General features: G+C 39.9%; 2 protein-coding genes across 2 annotated transcripts in view; one reads left to right on the top strand and one right to left on the bottom strand.

The window, feature by feature from the left end:
• Window positions 1-13,855, bottom strand: part of LOC137296527 (uncharacterized) — a 55,221-nt gene extending 41,366 nt beyond the window's left edge. Inside the window, exons 1-4 of the mRNA XM_067828328.1 lie at window positions 13,446-13,855; window positions 10,080-10,202; window positions 8,132-8,292; window positions 4,872-5,684 (exon numbers count right to left, since the gene is read on the bottom strand). Coding sequence (XP_067684429.1) covers window positions 4,872-5,684; window positions 8,132-8,292; window positions 10,080-10,202; window positions 13,446-13,719 — 1,371 coding nt within the window. The 5' untranslated portion in view covers window positions 13,720-13,855. The remainder of the gene's footprint in view (window positions 1-4,871; window positions 5,685-8,131; window positions 8,293-10,079; window positions 10,203-13,445) is intronic.
• A 348-nt stretch (window positions 13,856-14,203) lies between these two features.
• On the top strand, window positions 14,204-16,200 carry LOC137296481 (periaxin-like). Its single transcript, XM_067828270.1, has 2 exons — window positions 14,204-14,234; window positions 15,449-16,200. Exons 1-2 carry the CDS (start codon window positions 14,204-14,206, stop codon window positions 16,198-16,200), a joined length of 783 nt encoding a protein of 260 aa, XP_067684371.1.
• The last annotated feature ends 8,405 nt before the right edge of the window (window positions 16,201-24,605 follow it).

Raw genomic sequence — 24,605 nt, forward strand, 5'->3', positions numbered from 1 at the left:
AGTGGGGCATATAAAGCATTACATTTACAGGGATCTTAATAGTGTTAGATAACTCTATAAGTGGAATATAAAAGTACAATACGCATACAGGAACTACACTTTTGTTACATTCAGATACAGTGAGTGGTTAATATAAAGACAATATACACACAATGGTTACAATAGGGAAGTTAAGACGGGGATTTAATTCACACAGTGGCCTCTCTCTTGCTCGACCCTAGATGGGCACATGTGTAATGGTGTCAAGACGACCACATATGTAACCTTTTTCATATTTGATGAGTACATGAGTAAGCATGTTGATACTTGGCGACTATGTATCTAAGCATGTTAATAGTTGGTGAGCACATGTAAATATGTTTATACTTGGTGAGTACATACGTAAATATGTTTATACTTGGTGACTACATACGTAAACATGCTGATACTTTGTGAGTACACATGTAAGCATGTTGATACTTGGTGACTACATACGTAAATATGTTTATACTTGGTGAGTACATACGTAAATATGTTTATACTTGGTGAGTACATACGTAAATATGTTGATACTTGGTGAGTACATACGTAAATATGTTGATACTTGGTGACTACATACGTACACATGCTGATACTTTGTGAGTACACATGTAAGCATGTTGATACTTGGTGACTACATACGTAAATATGTTTATACTTGGTGACTACATACGTACACATGCTGATACTCTGTGAGTACGCATGTAAGCATGTTGATACTTGGTGACTACATACGTAGGCATATTGATATTTGGTGACTAGATACGTAAACATATTGATACTTTGTGACTACATACGTACACATGTTGATACTTGGTGACTACACACGTAAACATGTTGATACTTTGTGACTACATACGTAAACATGTTGATACTTTGTGACTACACACGTAAACATGTTGATACTTGGTGACTACATACGTAAACATGTTGATACTTTGTGACTACATACGTAAACATGTTGATACTTGGCGACTACATACGTAAACATGTTGATACTTGGTGACTACATACGTAAACATGTTGATACTTGGTGACTACATACGTAAACATGTTGATACTTGGTGACTACACACGTAAACATGTTGATACTTGGCGACTACATACGTAAACATGTTGATACTTGGTGACTACATACGTAAACATTTTGAGACTTGGCGACTACATATGTAAACATGTTGGTACTTTGTGAGTACACATGTAAGCATGTTGATACTTGGTGACTACATACGTACACATGCTGATACTTTGTAAGTAGGCATGTAAGGATGTTGATACTTGGTGACTACATACGTAGGCATATTGATATTTGGTGACTAGATACGTAAACATATTGATACTTTGTGACTACATACGTAAACATGTTGATACTTGGTGACTACACACGTAAACATGTTGATACTTGGTGACTACATACGTAAACATGTTGATACTTGGTGACTACATACGTAAACATTTTGAGACTTGGCGACTACGCACGTAAACATGTTGATACTTTGTGACTACAGACGTGTGCATGTTGATACCTGGCGAGTACAGATGTAAGAATGTTGATACTTGGCGAGTATATACGTAAACATGTTGATACTTGGCGACTACATACGTTAACATGCTGATACTTTGTGAGTACACATGTAAGCATGTTGATACTTGGTGACTACGTATGTAAGCATGTTGATACTTGGTGACTGCATACGTACACATGTTGATACTTGGTGAGTACAGATGTGAGCATGTTGATACTTGGCAAGTACAGATGTTACCATGTTGATACTTGGCAAGTACAGATGTTAGCATGTTGATACTTGGTGACTACATACGTAAACATGTTGATACTTGGCGACTACATACGTAAGCATGTTGATACCTGGCGAGTACAGATGTAAGAATGTTGATACTTGGCGAGTATATACGTAAACATGTTGATACTTGGCGACTACATACGTTAACATGCTGATACTTTGTGAGTACACATGTAAGCATGTTGATACTTGGTGACTACGTATGTAAGCATGTTGATACTTGGTGACTGCATACGTACACATGTTGATACTTGGTGAGTACAGATGTGAGCATGTTGATACTTGGCAAGTACAGATGTTACCATGTTGATACTTGGCAAGTACAGATGTTAGCATGTTGATACTTGGTGACTACATACGTAAACATGTTGATACTTGGCGACTACATACGTAAGCATGTTGATACTTGGCGACTACATACGTAAGCATGTTGATACTTTGTGACTACATACGTAAACATGTTGATACTTGGCGACTACATACGTAAACATGTTGATACTTGGCGACTACATACGTAAGCATGTTGATACTTGGCGACTACATACGTAAACATGTTGATACTTGGCGACTACATACGTAAACATGTTGATACTTGGCGACTACATACGTACGCATGTTGATACTTGGTGACTACATACGTAAACATGTTGATACTTGGCGACTACATACGTAAGCATGTTGATACTTTGCGACTACATACGTAAACATGTTGATACTTGGCGACTACATACGTAAGCATGTTGATACTTTGTGACTACATACGTAAACATGTTGATACTTGGCGACTACATACGTAAACATGTTGATACTTGGCGACTACATACGTAAGCATGTTGATACTTGGCGACTACATACGTAAACATGTTGATACTTGGCGACTACATACGTAAACATGTTGATACTTGGCGACTACATACGTAAACATGTTGATACTTGGCGACTACATACGTAAACATGTTGATACTTGGCGACTACATACGTAAACATGTTGATACTTGGCGACTACATACGTAAACATGTTGATACTTGGCGACTACATACGTAAGCATGTTGATACTTGGCGACTACATACGTAAACATGTTGATACTTGGCGACTACATACGTAAACATGTTGATACTTGGCGACTACATACGTAAACATGTTGATACTTGGCGACTACATACGTAAGCATGTTGATACTTGGCGACTACATACGTAAGCATGTTGATACTTGGCGACTACATACGTAAGCATGTTGATACTTTGTGACTACATACGTAAGCATGTTGATACTTTGTGACTACATACGTAAACATGTTGATACTTGGCGACTACATACGTAAACATGTTGATACTTGGCGACTACATACGTAAACATGTTGATACTTGGCGACTACATACGTAAACATGTTGATACTTGGCGACTACATACGTAAGCATGTTGATACTTGGCGACTACATACGTAAACATGTTGATACTTGGCGACTACATACGTAAACATGTTGATACTTGGCGACTACATACGTAAACATGTTGATACTTGGCGACTACATACGTAAGCATGTTGATACTTGGCGACTACATACGTAAGCATGTTGATACTTGGCGACTACATACGTAAGCATGTTGATACTTTGTGACTACATACGTAAGCATGTTGATACTTTGTGACTACATACGTAAACATGTTGATACTTGGCGACTACATACGTAAACATGTTGATACTTGGCGACTACATACGTAAACATGTTGATACTTGGCGACTACATACGTAAACATGTTGATACTTGGCGACTACATACGTAAGCATGTTGATACTTGGCGACTACATACGTAAACATGTTGATACTTGGCGACTACATACGTAAACATGTTGATACTTGGCGACTACATACGTAAACATGTTGATACTTGGCGACTACATACGTAAGCATGTTGATACTTGGCGACTACATACGTAAGCATGTTGATACTTGGCGACTACATACGTAAACATGTTGATACTTGGCGACTACATACGTAAACATGTTGATACTTGGCGACTACATACGTAAACATGTTGATACTTGGCGACTACATACGTAAACATGTTGATACTTGGCGACTACATACGTAAACATGTTGATACTTGGCGACTACATACGTAAACATGTTGATACTTGGCGACTACATACGTAAACATGTTGATACTTGGCGACTACATACGTAAACATGTTGATACTTTGTGACTACATACGTAAACATGTTGATACTTGGCTACTTCATATGTACGCATTTTGATACTTGGTGATTTCATATGTAAGCATGTTGAATACTTTGTGACTACATACGTAAGCATGTTGATACTTTGTGAGTACACATGTAAGAATGTTGATACTTTGTGAGTACACATGTAAGAATGTTGATACTTGGCGACTACATACGTAAACATGTTGATACTTGGCGACTACATACGTAAGCATGTTGATACTTGGCGACTACATACGTAAGCATGTTGATACTTTGTGACTACATACGTAAGCATGTTGATACTTTGTGACTACATACGTAGCATGTTGATACTTGGCTACTTCATATGTACGCATTTTGATACTTGGTGATTTCATATGTAAGCATGTTGATACGTCATATGTAAGCATTTTGATGCTTGGCAAGTACACATGTAACCATATTGATACTTGGTGAGTGCATACGCAAGGATGTTGATGCTTTGGCGACAGCATACGTAAGCATGTTGACACTTGGTGAGTACAGATGTGAGCATGTTGATACTTGGCAAGTACAGATGTAAGCGTGTTGATACTTGGCGACTACATACATAAACATATTGATACTTGGCGACTACATACGTAAGCATTTTGATACTTGGTGAGTACAGATGTAAGCATATTGATACTTGATGAGTAATGTTGATACTTGGCGAGTACAGATGTACGAATGTTGATACTTGGCGAGTATATACGTAATCATGTTGATACTTAGTACATACGTAAGCATGCTGATGCTTGGCGACTACATATGTACACATGTTGATGCGTGACATATTGAGTAAAATGAGAGCATGTTACCTCATTGCCTGCCGTGACGGCATTAACGTGATATAGCACAGTCTCGGGTCCTCGGAGGATGTCCCCAGTTTCTTTCTTGAAGGAAAAGTGACGTCGCTGAGATACATACTCGGACGGGACAAAAGAGTCTGGCAAGACTGTGAAGTTGACATCTACCTTTTTCAAAAAATTCCCAAACCGATTTTCCCTGACTACCTCTACTACTGAGGCACACAAAGGCTCAGAGGTGCCTTGACAGAGATGAGAAATGGCATTCTTCAAAGCAACGGCATATGCGTAAGTAGCATCGACTGTGGCAGCCACATAGTCTGACTGGGTCGCAAATAAATCGCCGCTGTTTGCTTGGCGCCCGTACTCCCTGAACAGAGGTGTAGAATCTTTAATGTTGGACCAGAAAACGTTTAACTCGCTGAATTCAACAGGTGATGGCGACAGTGTTAGCGTCCCTAATGCCACTCTATCGTTGCCGTTAAAAATGTCATACACTCTTCCCACAGAATCTGACATCAGCCAGTAGAAACCTGTCATCTTGGACTCGGCATAGTACGTCATGATGTCCTTGGCCACATCTCGCAAGCCGAAGTACACAACAGCCAGATGCTTGTCTTCTGTTGCCTCCTTGACTTGCCGCAGCTCGGCAAACAGATCCGGCCTGTCCACAGTATCGGACACCTCCACAGACTTAATGAAACAAACCCCATTCTTTCTTCCCTCCTCTTTCAATAAAGAAGCAGCCGACCGACCATAAATGTCGCTACTGTGCACCAAAGCCACGTAAGTCCAGTCAAGCTTTTTGAGTATGTCCAGTATGGGCTGACAACAAAAGAAAAATCATTGAAGCAATAGCTGGCAGTTTAGAAGTTGGAAAGTACAATTTAGAACAAACTTTATGGATAATAACTTCTTTTATTCGTGTGACTTTTCCAATACAAGAATCTGTACCGAAACGTCGCTCTCACAAATAGAAGAAGTCATTATCCACAAAGTTTGTTCTATCTAATAGTTGAGCACACAGGTAGTTTCGTAGATAAAGTCATTTCTTATCCGTGCCTGGTTGTGTGAGTATCAGTCTGACATAAACTGTGTCTGGTTAGGTATTGATCTGACATACACATCTACACTATCTGCTTGTGCTGTCCTTACTCTGATCTATACTATCTGGTGTGTTGTCCTCACTCTGATCTACACTATCTGCTTGTGTTGTCCTCACTCTGATCTACACTATCTGCTTGTGTTGTCCTCACTGTGATCTAAATGTTGGCATGTCTACCCCTAAGAGTATGGTGTACGTTGAATGTGGGAGATTCCCTTTGTACATGATTTCTTACTCTCGCTGTTTGAAGTGGAAGGTGCAAAATAATTAATATGCGACAACATCGTCTGCTCCAAAAAGTCTACAATATGATTGTTCATCTTGATAATATTGGTAAAAACACTTGGGCAACCCGTATTCGTAGTCTTTTGTTTAGATGCTGCTTTGGATTTGTCTAGTTATCCCAAACCCTGGGCGATGTCAATGCATTTATCAAACTTTTTCGTACCCTCGCTATCGATATCTTCAGTCAGGACCGGCATTCATCACTATATGAAAGTTCAAGATATGACTGTTATCGTGAGTTTAAATCTCTACATGAACCTGAGTCGTATCTGTACAACCTACGTAATACAAACCTTCGTAATGCTTTCATACGCTTGAGACTTGGTCTAAATGAGTTAGGTATCAATCAAGGAAGACGTTCACCTATTATAGAATCACAAAGGCCCTGTCCATTCTGTAACACTGTTGAGAATGAATTTCACTTTTAATTTATTTGTCCTGTATATAATGATTTAAGGCAGATGTATTTCCCGTCATGGCTACGATCACACAAGAATGCTACAAAACTTTATTCAATACTTTCAAGTAAAGCATTCCTATTACAACATGAGACAGCTCTATTTCTTCACCATGCGCTCATATTGAAAAGAGATTCACTGTAACGTGTGTCATATGTTGTATATGTTTTACATACTATACATATATATTTTGTATATGGGCCACTGGCCTTCATACAATAAAGTGATTGATAATTGATAACTGATCTATACTGTATCTGCTTGTGTTGTTTTCACTCTCATCTATACTGTAACTGCTGGTGATGTCATCGCTCTGATCTACACTGTATCTGCTTGTGTTGTCATCGCTCTGATCTACACTGTATCTGCTTCTGTTGTCCTCACTCTGATCCTCACTGTATCTGCTTGTGTTGTCATCACTCTGATCTACACTATCTGCTTGTGTTGTCCTCACTCTGATCTACACTGTATCTGCTTCTGTTGTCCTCAATCTGATCTACACTGTATCTGCTTCTGTTGTCCTCAATCTGATCTACACTGTATCTGAATGTGTTGTCATCGCTCTGATCTACACTGTATCTGCTTGTGTTGTCATCGCTCTGATCTACACTGTATCTGCTTCTGTTGTCCTCACTCTGATCTACACTGTATCTGCTTGTGTTGTCCTCACTCTGATCTACACTGTATCTGCTTGTGTTGTCATCGCTCTGATCTACACTGCATTTGATTGTGTTGTCCTCACTCTGATCTACACTGTATCTGATTGTGTTGTCCTCACTTTGATCTACACTGTATCTGCTTGTGTTGTCCTCAATCTGATCTACACTGTATCTGCTTGTGTTGTCATCGCTCTGATCTACACTGCATTTGATTGTGTTGTCCTCACTCTGATCTACACTGTATCTGATTGTGTTGTCATCGCTCTGATCTACACTGTATCTGCTTGTGTTGTCCTCACTCTGATCTACACTGTATCTGCTTGTGTTGTCATCGCTCTGATCTACACTGCATTTGATTGTGTTGTCCTCACTCTGATCTACACTGTATCTGATTGTGTTGTCATCGCTCTGATCTACACTGTATCTGCTTGTGTTGTCCTCACTCTGATCTACACTGTATCTGCTTCTGTTGTCCTCACTCTGATCTACACTGTATCTGCTTGTGTTGTCATCGCTCTGATCTACACTGCATTTGATTGTGTTGTCCTCACTCTGATCTACACTGTATCTGATTGTGTTGTCCTCACTTTGATCTACACTGTATCTGCTTGTGTTGTCCTCACTCTGATCTACACTGTATCTGCTTCTGTTGTCCTCACTCTGATCTACACTGTATCTGCTTGTGTTGTCATCGCTCTGATCTACACTATCTGCTTGTGTTGTCCTCACCTTGTTTTACGTGGTGTCAGGATGTGATGTACTCACCCTGATCTGCACTGTGTCCGGTAGTGCTGTACGGTAGAAGTTGGTGTAGTTGAGAGTGAGATCAGCCGCTGTTGCCGACGGACTGATCATTGGTATTCCGGAAGCACTGAGAATTTTGGCTGCTGCCAGTGCCGTAACACTTCGAGAGGGTCCGATAATTCCTGCCATAATACAATACGATTTGGAAGCGAGATGGTAATAAGCAGCGAGAGACACGGGACTTCTTAAGGCATCAGGTATTATTTCCTCCATCACACTTTATGCAAAATTACTTTCCAAGAACACTATGGTGTATATTCACCGTAAAATTAGTAACTCTTTCACGTCGGTTGTCAACATATGGCGAGGTGCTTTCTTTCACACCTCTTTATAAAATGGTCCTAAAGAAATGTGTATGAGTGGACGATGTTATCTAAAGGGGAGGAGGCTATGACTGCCGTTTCGGCAGTTTTATGGCGATGTTATGAAGAGGGCAGTAAAAGGCATTTGATTGATGTGGGAGGGTACGTGGTGAGTGAGTGAGTGAGGTATAATCTATAGTCACATCGGCAATATTTCAGCCATACTGTGACGATCTCTGGTAGGAGATGTGACATGATAGTAAGAGATGATGGTAGGAGATGTGAGATAATGGTAGGAGATGTGAGATGATGGTAGGAGATATGAGGTGATGGTAGGACATGTGAGATGATAGTAAGAGATGTGAGATGATGGTAAGAGATGTGAGATGATGGTAGGAGATGTGAGATGATGGTAGGAGATGTGAGATGATGGTAGGAGATGTGAGATGATAGTAGGAGGTGTGAGAGGGTGGAACAGTGAAGGATGCAAGAGGATAATGAGAGATGTGAGAGAACACTGAAGAGTGTAAGAGAATAGTGAGAGATGTGACAGAACATTCACTGATTGAAAAGGATAGTGAGAGAGCAGTGACTGATGGAAGGGGATAGTGAGAGAGCAGTGACTAATGGAAGAAGATAGTGAGAGAGCAGTTATTGATGGAAGGGGATAGTGAGAGAGCAGTTACTGATGGAAGTGGATAGTGAGAGAGCAGTGACTGATGGAAGGGGATAGTGAGAGAGCATTCACTGATGGAAGGGGATAGTGAGAGAGCAGTGCCTGGTGGAAGGGGATAGTGAGAGAGCAGTGACTAATGGAAGAAGATAGTGAGAGAGCAGTTACTGATGGAAGGGGATAGTGAGAGAGCAGTGACTGATGGAAGGGGATAGTGAGAGAGCAGTGACTAATGGAAGAAGATAGTGAGAGAGCAGTTACTGATGGAAGGGGATAGTGAGAGAGCAGTTACTGATGGAAGAGGATAGTGAGAGAGCAGTGACTGATGGAAGGGGATAATGAGAGAGCATTTACTGATGGAAGGGGATAGTGAGAGAGCATTTACTGATGGAAGGGGATAGTGAGAGAGCAGTTACTGATGGAAGGGGATAGTGAGAGAGCAGTGACTAATGGAAGGGGATAGTGAGAGAGCAGTGACTAATGGAAGGGGATAGTGAGAGAGCAGTTACTGATGGAAGGGGATAGTGAGAGAGCAGTTACTGATGGAAGGGGATAGTGAGAGAGCAGTGACTGATGGAAGGGGATAGTGAGAGAGCATTTACTGATGGAAGGGGATAGTGAGAGAGCAGTGCCTGGTGGAAGGGGATAGTGAGAGATGTGAGAGAACAGTGACAGATGTAAGAGAGTAGTGAGATGTTTGAGAGAACAGTCAAAGATTAGGAGGATAGTGAATGACGTGAGGAAACAGTGGGAGATGAGGGAGGACAGTTTTGGTATTGCAATTCTTTTGTGGTGGTTTGTATACATACTGAAAACTAGAATGCCAGAGTTAATTATATCGCATTAGTTTATTGCTTGGTTTCACATCTGCAGTTTCAGCGTCATTAAGTATGGACTAACTTCAAATCGGAATTGGAAGTAGCAGAAGATTTACCTAGGTGGATAGATGGATCGTCCTTGGTACAGTTGATAATACCCGAGAGCGATGGGCTGACAACATCCAGAGCGTTCTGGACCACATATAGTGGGTTCTGGCAGTCGTCGTAGAGCTTCACGTCTGGAAGTGATGAATCATAGTTGCAATGAAATCGTCTTCATGTAAATTCTGAGGCACGGATTTTGCATTTGTTGACAGAAACTGTTTGAGCTAAACCAAATCTGAAAGCCTTGACTAATCTTGTAGACGTATCTTTGACAAGCCGCCCCACTATGCAGCAAGAAATTACTCATTGTTTGGCATATTGCACATGTGTGTGTGTGTGTGTGTGTGTGTGTGTGTGTGTGTGTGTGTGTGTGTGTGTGTGTGTGTGTGTGAAAGAGAGAGAGAGACAGACAGTCAGACAGAATGACTGGTCTGAAGTGGTAAATACATACTCACAAACATAGTAGAATATATGAAGCATTCATTTTAGATCTATCGCCTTCAATGAAACATTTCCTACTGCATTCAGTAGTGACCATCTCAAGCATGTACAAACAAATTCACAAACCCTCATTAGCGTGACAAAACACAATCCTATAGGTACATATTTAACGCAGCTAAGGGAAAACATGCATACTAACCGCGACAACACACTATACGTACAAAACAAAATTCAATACTACTCCGAAAAAAACCAGCAATATATAACAGTACACAGTTAACACAATCCAACACTACACAGATGACCCCAAACATATTACACAGATGAACACAAACACGCACTACACAGATAAACATGTACCTACACTACACGGATAAATACAAACACACTGCACAGATAAAGTCCAAAACTACACATATAAACAAAACAACACTACAAACACACACTACACAGGTAAACACAAACCACAAACACACACTTCACATATTAACACAAACACACTACACAGATAAACACAAACATGCACTACACACATTAACACATTCACACTACACAGAAAAACATAAACATATTAACACAAACACACTACACAGATAAACACAATCCAACACTACACATATGAGCACAAACAAGCTAGACAGATGAACACATACAACACAGATAATCACACATTACACAGATAAACACAATCCAACACTACACATATAAGCACAAACACACACTACACAGATAAGCAAAATCACACACTACACAGATAAACACTATCCAACACTACACACATGAGGCACAAGCACTGCACAGATAAACACATACTACGCAGATAAACACAAACACACACTACACAAGCAAAGACAAATACACACTATACAGATAAACACAATCCAACACTACACAAATAAAGAAAATCCAACACTACACATATTTACACAAACACACACAGTACTGGCAAAGCACAATCCCAAACTCTGCATGTATACATGTTAAAGTGTCTATGAATATTGTAATGTTAAAAGCATTTTGAATGCATGATATTGTTTGCTTTAATCATATTTTACTCGAAAATGAATTGGATTGGGCACAAATTATCCAGCTTAGGAACGCCCTCTCCTGAACTGAATATTGTAATGTTAACGGCCTGAAGGTGTCGGGAATCTGTGACCGGGTGTAAACAACCCTGGAGTCAACTTTGTGGGTAGAGTCTTTCGGTGTTTTGAAAGCCCTAGTGTGCAGTCCACAACCCTGTGCACTTAAAAGAACCCACGGATCCGTTGGTATATGACCAGATGGTAGCCTCAGGAATATATGCAAACGCCTAGTTGCGGGTACAGCAACGTGCTGTAAACACGGACAAAGCACTGTCATTAAGTGTCCCAATCCACCCAGGTGTGAATGGGTACCTCGTAAGGATGGGAAATCCACATTAACGGTGCGCCTAGTGGGCTGCAAGAGTTGTATGGTCCCCATTGAGCTGATATTGAAAATACGATGTGCCGTTGTGATGTAATGTTAAAGGCATGAAGAGTGTGTGGTATATAAATACAGTAATGTTAAAGGAATGAAGAGTGTGTAATGCCTATATACAGTTTGATTTTAAAGGCATGAATAGTGTGTGATGTCTGTGTACAGTTTAATGTTAAAAGCATGAAGAGTGTGTGATGCCTGCATACATTTTAATGTTACAGGCATGAAGAGTGCGTGACATATGAATACTGTAATGTTAAAGGCATGAAGAGTGTGTGATGTATGAATACTGTAATATTAAAAGCATGAAGAGTTTGTGATACACTGATATTTGAACACTCAAGGAATGGAGAATGTGTGATTTCTGTATACTGTAAAGTTAAATGCATGTAGACTGTTTAATTCCTCAATGTTGAAATGTTAAAGACATATACAATGTGTAATACCTGTATATTGTGATATTAAGAGCATGTTGAATGCATGATACCTGTATTTTGTCGTGTTAGAGCATGTTGAATGCGTGATGTATGAATGCTATAACGTTAAGACCAGATACCTCTTTATCGTAATTTTACAGGCATGAAGAATGTGTAATGTATGTATATTGTAATTTAACATCGTTAAAGCATTGTTAAGGGAATGGAGGTTGTGTGATACATGCATTGTGTAATGTTAAGAGCGTGTAGAATATTATGTGATGCATAGATATTGTAATGGTCAAGGCATATAGAATGAAGAACCCGTGTTTGTTGTATGTTGTATGCATGTAGATTTGTAGATTGTCCGTTTCTTGCACATGGTAATGTTAGTGGAATGTAGAATATGTTATACTGGTATATTGTAACATTAAGGGCGTGTGATACCTGTATACTGTAATATTAAAAGTATGTTGAATGTCCGATGCGGGATGCATGTTTGCCATTATGTGTACAACACTGAGTGCTACCTGTCTTCCAATGTAGGATCAAAGAATGCGTGAATGTATGATCACATCAATTCCAGGCACGGCCATGGTTACTGATCCTCAGGTTACCATTGTACAGATACTCTAATTTGATCTCGTGGTCTCTTCAGCGAGTCACCTCGACCTAAGGGTTGTCTTCTTCCCGCTATCTGTGATAACTGAGGCAACTTCCTGCTACTTAACAAGGTATATGGACGCCCCCAGGAGCTGCCTTCCACCTGCCTTGTCTCTATGGCCAGAGAGACTTAATGTCGGTGGGTGGCGTTAGAAGGAGTGGTCGTTACCTGAGTCACAACGAAGCCTGGTGTTATTTGAGACAGATCACATCGTGGTATGGCTCGTGTTGTTGTCTATGCGTGACATGCATGACTGCTCGCCGGTTTTGACTTCCTAATGACAACACAAATACCTCCCTCAGCACGTCAACATGTGTACATTTCGAGTTGTATCGTACATGACTAACCCTTGTTACAATAGTTTCTGGTGCTCACAAGTAACAATGGCAGCTTACCAAACCTGATTCCAGGAATAAATCCCTTGTTGAGTTTGTCGATGACCCAGCCGACTGCCACGTATGTCTGCAGAGCGTGTCGTGATATGTCTCCACACATTCCATTCTGGCTCTCCCTCAGGCTGATGAAGAGGGATAGTCTCACCTGGGATATGTTGGATGTCCAGGACGGAGCTTGCACATAGCAGTAGTCCGCGCTGTATGTCAGCGACACCATGCAACACATCACCCCAGCGAACACACCCGACACACCTTCCAACATCATCCCTTTCATGTTGGTAATTGTAAAAATCTCCAATTCAGGGCAGTGTCGTTGGACCTGCTTCTTTCTCGACCAAAACACTCATTTTCACAACTCCGCACCCGTGTTTCGCGTCCAATATAATCAGGTAAACATCTACCTGAGGTGACCTAGATATAAAGAGCCCTCTAGCGGCCAGGTATTGCAACAATGCAGATTCAGCTGGTGGAGTCAGTGAAGCGCGTCTTGAACTTGTCTGTATACATACAGACATCAACACGGTTTTCATGGCATTTATTTGAATTTCTGTCACCGATTTCGGGGTTATCCCAAATATACCGTGATATATGAAATATCTTTGAGCAGACACCGCCTATGAGTCACAAGTGTGGTGTTCTGGAGCTAGAATGAGAAGATCGATTAACTCATACTAGATATGTAGTATAGGTAAGACAAGTTGCATAAACAAGTGTGCCATATTTATTCTACTCAATTTAGAATGGGCTTCATTTTCCCGATGGATAAAGTGACACAGGACAGTGCCTTCAGTTTGCTGTGACGGACTGCTTCGGGTACAGTATGTAGGTATACAGCCTTGTATAACAATCTGTATAGTCGGATCATGACCTAACAATGCAAATCATATTGTCGAAATATTCTTATAATGCAGTTAATAGATTCGTGTTAGGTCTTATAATACAATCCGTATAGATGGGTTAACGTCTACGAAACCAATTCATACATTCTAGATACAGTTTTTATGCTCCGCATACTCGGATTAAAATCTAACAATGTATGTATATATATATGTATATATATGTGTGTATGTATATATATATGTATATATATATTATATATGTTCATATCATAACTTCGAAAAACGTATTGTGTGAGTTGTTCAGGTTTTTTTCATTTGTTTTTTTTTTTACCGATTGATAAGAAATGAAACAATTAGTGACTTTTGCTTGCTAAGTTTGCAGTTATATATAAAACGTCGGGTTGCCATGTGTACTACTTGGATTACACGATGCCATTTAGAAAGTGGTCAAATGCAACGCATGTCATATTTCGGATTTCACTTCCTTAGTAAAGTACAAATTCTATTACTTGTTTTTGGTTTAGTCCCATCCGGGATTCGAACTCGCACCCTCAGAGTCAGGCACCTGCTGTGGAAGTCGCAGTGGCTGAGCGGGCTAGGCGGCTGACTTTGTGTGCTGTGCACCATGATTGAACAGTTTCAACAACAGCCCAACGTGCCATATCTATATCCTTACTATGTAATGTTTCAGAAGTTCTTGTGTCACCCGTGTGCCTACATAATGGCCTGGACTTCTTGTGTCTGCGGTGTCACTACATAATGGCCTGACGTTCTTGTGTCACCCGTGTCACTATGTAATGTTCCTGAACTTCTCGAGTCACCCGTGTCATTATGTAATGTTCCTGAACTTCTTGTGTCACCCGTGTCACCATGTAATGTTCCTGAACTTATCGTGTCACCCGTGTCACCATGTAATGTTCCTAAAGTTCTTGTGTCACCCGTGTCAATATATAATGTTCCTGAACTTCTTGTGTCACCCGCCATGCTATGTAATGTCCCCGAACTTATTGTGCCACTATATAATGTTCCTGAACTTCTTGTGTCACCTGTGTCACTATGTAAGGTTCCGGAAGTTCTTGTATCACCGGCGTTCCTCCATAATGGCCTGACGTTCTAGTGTCAGCAGTGTCACTACATAATGGCCTAAAGTTCTTGTGTCACCAGTGTCACTACGTAATGTTCCTGAATTCCTTGTGTCACTACGTAATGCTCCTGAAGCTCATGTGCCACTATGTAATGCTCCTGAAGCGCTTGTGTCACTACGTAATGTTCCTGAATTCCTTGTGTCACTACGTAATGCTCCTGAAGTTCATGTGCCACTATGTAATGCTCCTGAAGCGCTTGTGTCACTACGTAATGTTCCTGAATTCCTTGTGTCACTACGTAATGCTCCTGAAGCTCATGTGCCACTATGTAATGCTCCTGAATTCCTTGTGTCACTACGTAATGTTCCTGAATTCCTTGTGTCACTACGTAATGCTCCTGAAGTTCATGTGCCACTATGTAATGCTCCTGAAGCGCTTGTGTCACTACGTAATGTTCCTGAATTCCTTGTGTCACTACGTAATGCTCCTGAAGCTCATGTGTCACTATGTAATGCTCCTGAAGCTCATGTGTCACTATGTAATGTTCCTGAAGCTCTTGTGTCACCTGTGTCACTATTTAATGTTCCTGATGTTTTTGTGTCACTACGTAATGTTCCTGAATTCCTTGTGTCACTACGTAATGCTCCTGAAGCTCATGTGCCACTATGTAATGCTCCTGAAGCGCTTGTGTCACTACGTAATGTTCCTGAATTCCTTGTGTCACTACGTAATGCTCCTGAAGTTCATGTGTCACTATGTAATGTTCCTGAAGCTCTTGTGTCACCGGTGTCACTATGTAATGTTCCTGAAGTTGCTACTTTATGTGCCTGAAGGGACCAATGTACATGTGTATGTTGTACGTTAATGTAGAAGAGTTCAGTGCTGATGCATGTGTGGTAAGAAACGATAGAAGGTAAAGCTGATGTGTGCGTTGTATGTAGAAGAGGATACTATTCGTCATGAGTCTTAACATGCATCACCAAAGGATTACCCGAAAAAAATAAGTGATAAATAAAATTGCGCAAAAAGTACACAATTAAATTCTGTCATGTAGAGTCACCACATTAATCAAAACCGAGCCCCCGAACTGACTGGTATGTTTAAGATTAAGATAGGAACGAGTTTGGTGGGCTCTGTTGTCACACATGATCCTTCTGGCCAGGCGGGCCAGACTCTGGATGTCCTGTTTTGTCCAATTAGTTGCTACACTGACTGGTATGTTCAAGATGAAGATAGGAATGAGTTTGGTGGGCTCTGTTGTCACACATGATCCTTCTGGCCAGGCGGTCAAGACTCTGGATGTCCTGTTTTGTCCAATTAGTTGCTACACTGACTGGTATGTTTAAGATTAAGATAGGAATGAGTTTGGTGGGCTCTGTTGTCACACATGATCCTTCTGGCCAGGCGGTCAAGACTCTGGATGTCCTGTTTTGTCCAATTAGTTGCTACACTGACTGGTATGTTTAAGATTAAGATAGGAATGAGTTTGGTGGGCTCTGTTGTCACACATGATCCTTCTGGCCAGGCGGGCCAGACTCTGGATGTCCTGTTTTGTCCAATTAGAACAGGACATCCATGTTCCGGTGAAGGGACTTAGGAACATGGATGCCATTCAGGATATGGTACATCCTTGTATCTGAAAATACCATCAAGAATGTGTTTCATTTAGCCATTTGTCTTTTCATACAGATGAACCTTTGCGTGGGTAAATACAAGTTGAAGAAACATTCACTTAGTATTCAGTTGTGCGGAAATATTGTGCGTAATACCAACAAAGAGATGTACGCACTCTTCAGAAAATTGACGTGGTTGTCAAGGTTGTTCCGGTATGCCATCGGGAGCTTGCTAAACGCTGTATTGGTCGGAGCGAGAAGGGTCACTTGAGATCCTGCCAGAAGAGATATCATACATTATGTATTCACGGAAGAGATATCATACATTATGTATTCACGGAAGAGATATCATACATTATGTATTCACGGAAGAGATGTCATACATTATGTATTCACGGAAGAGATATCATACATTATGTATCCACGGAAGAGATATCATACATTATGTATTCACGGAAGAGATATCATACATTATGTATTCACGGAAGCGATATCATACATTATGCATTCACGGAAGAGATATCATACATTATGTATCCACGGAAGAGATATCATACATTATGTATCCACGGAAGAGATATCATACATTATGTATTCACGGAAGAGATATATCCAGCAACACGTGATTGTCTTTGTCCTGACACAGAAAGGCCTGCGTCAAAGCTCTTTTTCACAGTCAGATTAAAGTTGGTGTGTCTGCTCTATCAGAATATGATAGATTAGTGTAGGTACCGGTTACATCATTATTCAGTACAGCTAAACATGATAAACATGTCTCAAAAGAGGCAAAATGTTTGCAAGAAGTAAGACTTTTCCTTTCGCTCGATTTTCATCAAGTCCGTTATCAAAGTGCTGAACTGGCCATCGCCCAGGCTCGATACTGCCACACGTCACGTTGCCATGGGTACCCTTGCCATGTGTTGGGTTGCCATGCTATGTACAGTTGACACCCCAGATTCCGTCAGGGCAAAATGTGCTGTTACCATGAGTACCGTTGCCATGTGTGCAATTGCTGTAGTAAGTGCAGTTGACAACCCAGGTTCCACTGGGATAAAATGTGCCGTTACCATGTGTACTGCTGCGATAGAAGGTACACTTCTTAGAGTGGCATTTTAGAAGTTGGGGAGTACTTTACCACCACTGTATGTTTCATTCCTGCTTGACAACGGTGCAAGAGTTTGTACCGAAACGCCCCGTTACCGTAGTAAAGAAGTTGTTATCCATAAAGTTTGTCAATCTTGATGGAAGGTCAGTTTCTACCCCAGGTTCCGTTGACGCCGAATATACCTTTGGCATGCACGACTGTGTGATTGACATTGTTGCTGTTGAATGTGAAGTTTCCATGGGTACTGTTGCCGTGGAAGGTACAATTTCTACCCCAAATGCCTTTACCACACAAAGCAAACGCTTGAGGGCGGTGATGTCCTGGCCATGTTTTGTTGTGTTTATTCGGCAGTCCTGATCCCTGTAGTATGACCTTGCCCACAAGGAAGATGAAGCCATTCGAGGCTCTTTTGTTGAATCTAGTTATATTCACACCGTTTACGAGAACTGACTGTTCAAACAGAAAAAAAACAGACTCAGTAAATCAACATTACCAAGGAGTGAATCTACGCCCCAGAAATGATATCCACCTCAGTGTATAGTTCACACTCTCAGGACTACATTCTATCTTGCATACGCCTTCCCTGTGTGTGCACACTGTCAGGACTATGTTCTGTCTAGCATCCACCTTCCCTGCACACTGTCGTGAGTAGGTTCCATCTAGCATCCGCCTTCCCTGCACACTGTCAGTGTAGCAGTGTGTAAATAAATGTCATTTTAATATGTTAAACTGTATCATTTTAAACTAATTATAAGGTATAAACCAACTTTATCATTTCTAAAGAGGTATGTGTTAACATTAACATTTCAATGATTCATTGACTCACTGGTAAGCTAGTTGCAGCAGGTAGCTTGGGGTCTGTGTTAACACTAACATTTCAGTGATTCATTGACTCACTGGTAAGCTAGTTGCAGCAGGTAGCTTGGGGTCTATTGTTAAGTAATTTGTGTCAGGTCCAATCTCTGCATTGGCCTGTTGACAAGGTTTCTATTGTTTGATAGATTTCACCCTCTTGTTATATCTAAAGCTTTGTACTGCCTTTCACCTGTGTCAGTCCACATTTTTCTCTGTATGAGCACAGCACAACACCAGCACATTACGGGGTTCACTGAGATACACTATTAAGCTGTTGGCCTAGTCTGCCTCCGTCCCTGAGACGAGATGAGGTATTGTTTTTAGACTGCAATTGTATATATTTGTAATTATAATTATCATTTATGTGAGTAAATATCAAAGTACATGTTTTAAATCTGCATGATTAATTAACATTTATCAGATATAACAATAGTACGGTGTTCATCATACTGAATGCATAACATGACATGTATTGTATATATGAAAGACATGCATTTATTTATGTATATTTTATCATTCAGGGCCTTTTTTGTTAGTTCGTTACCTGGACTGACGGCCAACTGGAGATCTCCACATCCCAAACACCAGCTCCAAAATAAATCCCTGGAAACCCCTTACAAGTGTTCGCCATTTTATACTGTTGAGAAACACCTCTGTTACATCAGGACTATGTTCTATCTAGCATCCACCTTCCCTGCACATTTTCAGGACTATGTTCTATCTAGCATACATTTTCCCTGCACACTGTCAGGACTATGTTCTATCTAGCATCCACCTTCCCTGCACACTGTCAGGACTATGTTCTATCTAGAATCCACCTTCCCTGCACACTATCGTGAGTAGGCTCTGTCTAGCATCCACCTTCCCTGCACATTTTCAGGACCATGTTCTGTCTAGCATCCACCTCCCCTGCACACTGTCGTGAGTAGGTTCTGTCTAGCATCCACCTCCCCTGCACACTGTCGTGAGTATGTTCTATCTAGCATCCACCTTCCCTGCACACTGTCAGGACTATTTTCTATTTAGCATCCACCTTCCCTGCTCACTGTCGTGAGTATGTTCTATCTAGCATCCACCTTCCCTGCACACTGTCAGGATTGTGTTCTGTCTAGTACCCACCTTCTCCACACACTGTCAGAACTATGTTCTATCTAGCATCCACCTTCCCTGCACACTGTCAGGATTGTGTTCTATCTAGCACACACCTTCTCCACACACTGTCAGGACTATGTTCTATCTAGAATCCACCTTCCCTGCACACTGTCAGGAGTAGGTTCTATCTAGCATCCACCTTCTCTGCACACTGTCAGGACTATGTTCTATCTAGTACCCACCTTCCCCACACACTGTCAGGACTATGTTCTATCTAGCATCCACCTTCCCTGCACTCTATCGTGTGTAGGTTCTAACTAGCATCCACCTTCCCTGCACACTGTCAGGACGATGTTCTATCTAGCAAACCCCTTCCCTGAATATGTTAACAGTAGGTTCTTTCCTTACAGTTCACCTTGATCTTACGCTCGCTAAAGTACAGAATCCTTTTCACCTTGGTCTTAGGTACCTGAAGTCAGAGATCAACGTTTGTTGTTCTTGTTTATCCTAGCCTTAATGTCAAGGTACACGAATTCAGAGGTCCGTACCTGTGGTTCTTGTTCACCTAATGTCAAGGTACATAATACTCCGTTTCTCATATAGCTCACTTGTGTTCTCAAACAAACCTCTCTCCGAATACCCAGGTCCGATTCAATACATGAGTACAATGGGTGAAAAACTATTTGAGGTCATATTGTTGGAGTATTACATAAAGCGAAGTAAAACCATCACCGCTCACTTGAGACTTTGGATGTTGACATGTTATATTGATCAAATAGAGGTTTTGTCTTCCTAAATTTTAGTCGATTGTACCGCTGAAAAAGTAAAAATTTTGAGCAGTCTGAATGTGTAAGCATATACCTGAATGTGAGTGTTTCCCTGGCTTCCTTCATTGGTGCTATGTGGTCAGGGTTAGGGTTAGGGTTAGGGTTAGGTTAGGTTAACCCTAACCCTAACCCTAACCCTAAGCATATACCTGGATGGGAGTGTTTCCCTGGCTTCCTTCATTGGTGCTATGTGGTCAGGGTAAGGGTATTCGCCTTCGAAAAAGACGCACCTGTTACTGATACTACACACTGTCTCGTCATTTCCTTACTTATTACTGGAATAGCCATGCTACGATGACAAACAATGTTCAGTTCGAGAAATAATACTCCGAAACTCCGACCAAATAACCAATTTATTAACGCATCATTGAGTGTACACAACATGTAGTATACCACTAGATTAGTCATATTACTGCGGTAAAAATGTTTACACAACATGTAGTATACCACTAGATTAGTCATATTACTGTGGTATACAGCTTCCACAATATGTGCTGTAACATTAGATTAGTCATATTACTGCGATATACAGGTTGCACAACATGTGGTGAAACATTAAATTAGTCATATTACTGTGGCATAAAGTTTACACAACATGTAGTATACCACTAGATTAGTCATATTACTGCGGTAAAAATGTTTACACAACATGTAGTATACCACTAGATTAGTCATATTACTGTGGTATCCAGGTTGCACAACATGTGCTGTAACAATAGATTAGTCATATTACTGTGATATACAGTTTACACAACATGTAGTATACCACTAGATTAGACATATTACTATGGTATAAGGTTTACACAACATCTTCTGTAACATTGGATTAGTCTTATTACTGTGACATACAGGTTGCACAACATGTGGTGTAACATTAGATTAGTCATATTACTGTGGCATACAGTTTACACAACATGTAGTATACCACCAGATTAGTCATATTACTGTGGTATTCAGGTTGCACAATGTTTGCTGTAACATTAAATTAGTCATACTACTGCTATATACAGGTTGCACAACATGTGGTGCAACATTAGATTAGTCATATTACTGTGGTATACAGTACACACAACATGTAGTATACCACTAGATTAGTCATATTACTGCGGTAAAAATGTTTACACAACATGTAGTATACTACTAGACTAGTCATATTACTGTGATACACAGGTTACACAACATGTGGTGAAACATTAAATTAGTCATATTACTGCGGTATACAGTTTACACAACATGTAGTATACCACTAGATTAGACATATTACTATGGTATAGGGTTTACACAACATCTTCTGTAATATTAGATTGGTCTTATTACTGCGATATACAGGTTGCACAACATGTGGTGTAACATTAAATTAGTCATGTTACTGCAGTATACAGTTTACACAACATGTAGCATACCACTAGATTAGTCAAATTACTGTGGTATACAGGTTGCACAATATTTGCTGTTACATTAGATTAGTCCTATTACTGCGAAATACAGGTTACACAACATGTGGTGTAACATTAAATTAGTCATATTACTGTGGAATACAGTTTCCACAACATTTAGTATACCACTAGATTAGTCATATTACTGTGGTATACAGTTTACACAACATGTAGTATACCACTAGATTAGTCATATTACTGCGGTATACAGTTTACACAACATGTAGTATACCACTAGATTAGTCATGTTACTATGGCATCAGGCTTACACAACATGTGGTGTAACGTTAGATTAGACATATTACTGCGGTATACAGTTTCCACAACATGTAGTATGCCATTAGATTAGTCATATTACTATACTATAAGGTTTACACAACATGTGGTATAACAATATATTATCTATATTACTGTGGTATACAGTTTACACAACATGTAGCATACTACTAGATTAGTCATATTACTGAGGTATACACTTTACACAACATGTAGTATACCACCAGATTAGTCATGCTACTGTGGTATACAGGTTGCACAACATGTGATGTAACATTGAACTAGTCATGTTACTGTTGTATACAGTTTACAAAACATGTAGCATACCACTAGATTAGTCATATTCCTGCGGTATATAGATTACACAACATGTAGTATGCCACTAGATTAGTCATATTTCTATGGTGTAAGGTTTCCACAACATATGGTATAACATTAGGTTAGTCATATTACTGCGATATACAATTTACACAACATGTAGTATACCATTAGATTGGTCATATTACAATGGTATAATTTTTACACAACATGTAGTAAACCACTAGATTAGTCATATTCCTGTGGTATACAGGTTGCAGAACATGGGCTGTAACATTAAATTAGTCATGTTACTGTGTAATACAGTTTACACAACATGTAGTACACCACTAGATTGGTCATATTACTATGGTATAAGGTTTACACAACATGTGGTATAACATTAGGTTAGTCATATTACTGCGATATACAATTTACACAACATGTAGTATACCCATAGATTAGTCATATTACCGCAGTATTAAGTTTACACAACATGTGCTGTAACATTAGATTAGTCATATTACTGCGGTATACAGGTTGCACAACATGTGGTGTAACATTAAATTAGTCATATTACTGTTTTATACAGATTACACAACATGTAGTATACCACTAGATTAGTCATATTACTATGGTATAAGGTTTACACAACATACACTCTACCACTAGATTACTCATATTACTGCGGTATACAGTTTACACAAGATAAAGTATGCCTCGAGATCAGTCATATTACTATGGTATATGGTTTACACAACATGTAGTATACCACTAGATTAGTCATATTACTATGGTATAAAGTTTACACAACATGTAGTATACCACTAGATTAGTCATGTTACTGTGGTATCCAGATTGCACAACATGTGGTCTAACATTAAATTAGTCATGTTACTGTGGTATAGAGGTTGCACAACATGTGGTGTAAGATTAGATTAGTCATATTACTGTGGTATACAGTTTACACAACATGTAGCATACGACTAGATGAGTCATATTACTGCGGCATACAGTTTCCACAACATGTAGTATACCACTAGATTAGTCATATTACTATGGTACAAGGTTTACACAACATGTAGTGTAAAGTCTGGGTTAGTCATATTACTGCGATATACAGGTTCCACAACATGTGGTGTAACATTAAATTAGTCATATTACTGTGGTATACAGTTTACACAACATGTAGCATACGACTAGATGAGTCATATTACTGTGGTATACAGTTTACACAACATGTAGTATACCACTAGATTAGTCATATTACTGCGGTATACAGTTTACACAACATGTAGTATACCACTAGATTAGTCACATTGCTATGGTATAAAGTTTACACAACATGTGGTGTAACGTTAGATTAGTCCTATTACTGCGATATACGGGTTGCACAACATGTGGTCTAACATTAAATGAGTCATGTTACTCTGGTATACAGGTTGCACAACATCTGCTGTAACATTAGATTAGTCATATTACTGCGATATACAGGTTGCACAACATGTGGTGTAACATTAAATTAGTCATATTACTGTGGTATACAGTTTACACAACATGTAGTATACCACTAGATTAGTCATATTACCGAGGTATTAAGTTTACACAACATGTGCTGTAACATTAGTTTAGTCACATTATTGCGGTATACAGGTTGCACAACATGTGGTGTGACATTAAATTAGTCATAATACTTTGGTATGCAGATTACACAACATGTAGCATACCACTAGAT

Source organism: Haliotis asinina, chromosome 9 (genome assembly GCF_037392515.1).
Source record: "Haliotis asinina isolate JCU_RB_2024 chromosome 9, JCU_Hal_asi_v2, whole genome shotgun sequence".
NCBI lineage: Eukaryota > Metazoa > Mollusca > Gastropoda > Lepetellida > Haliotidae > Haliotis > Haliotis asinina.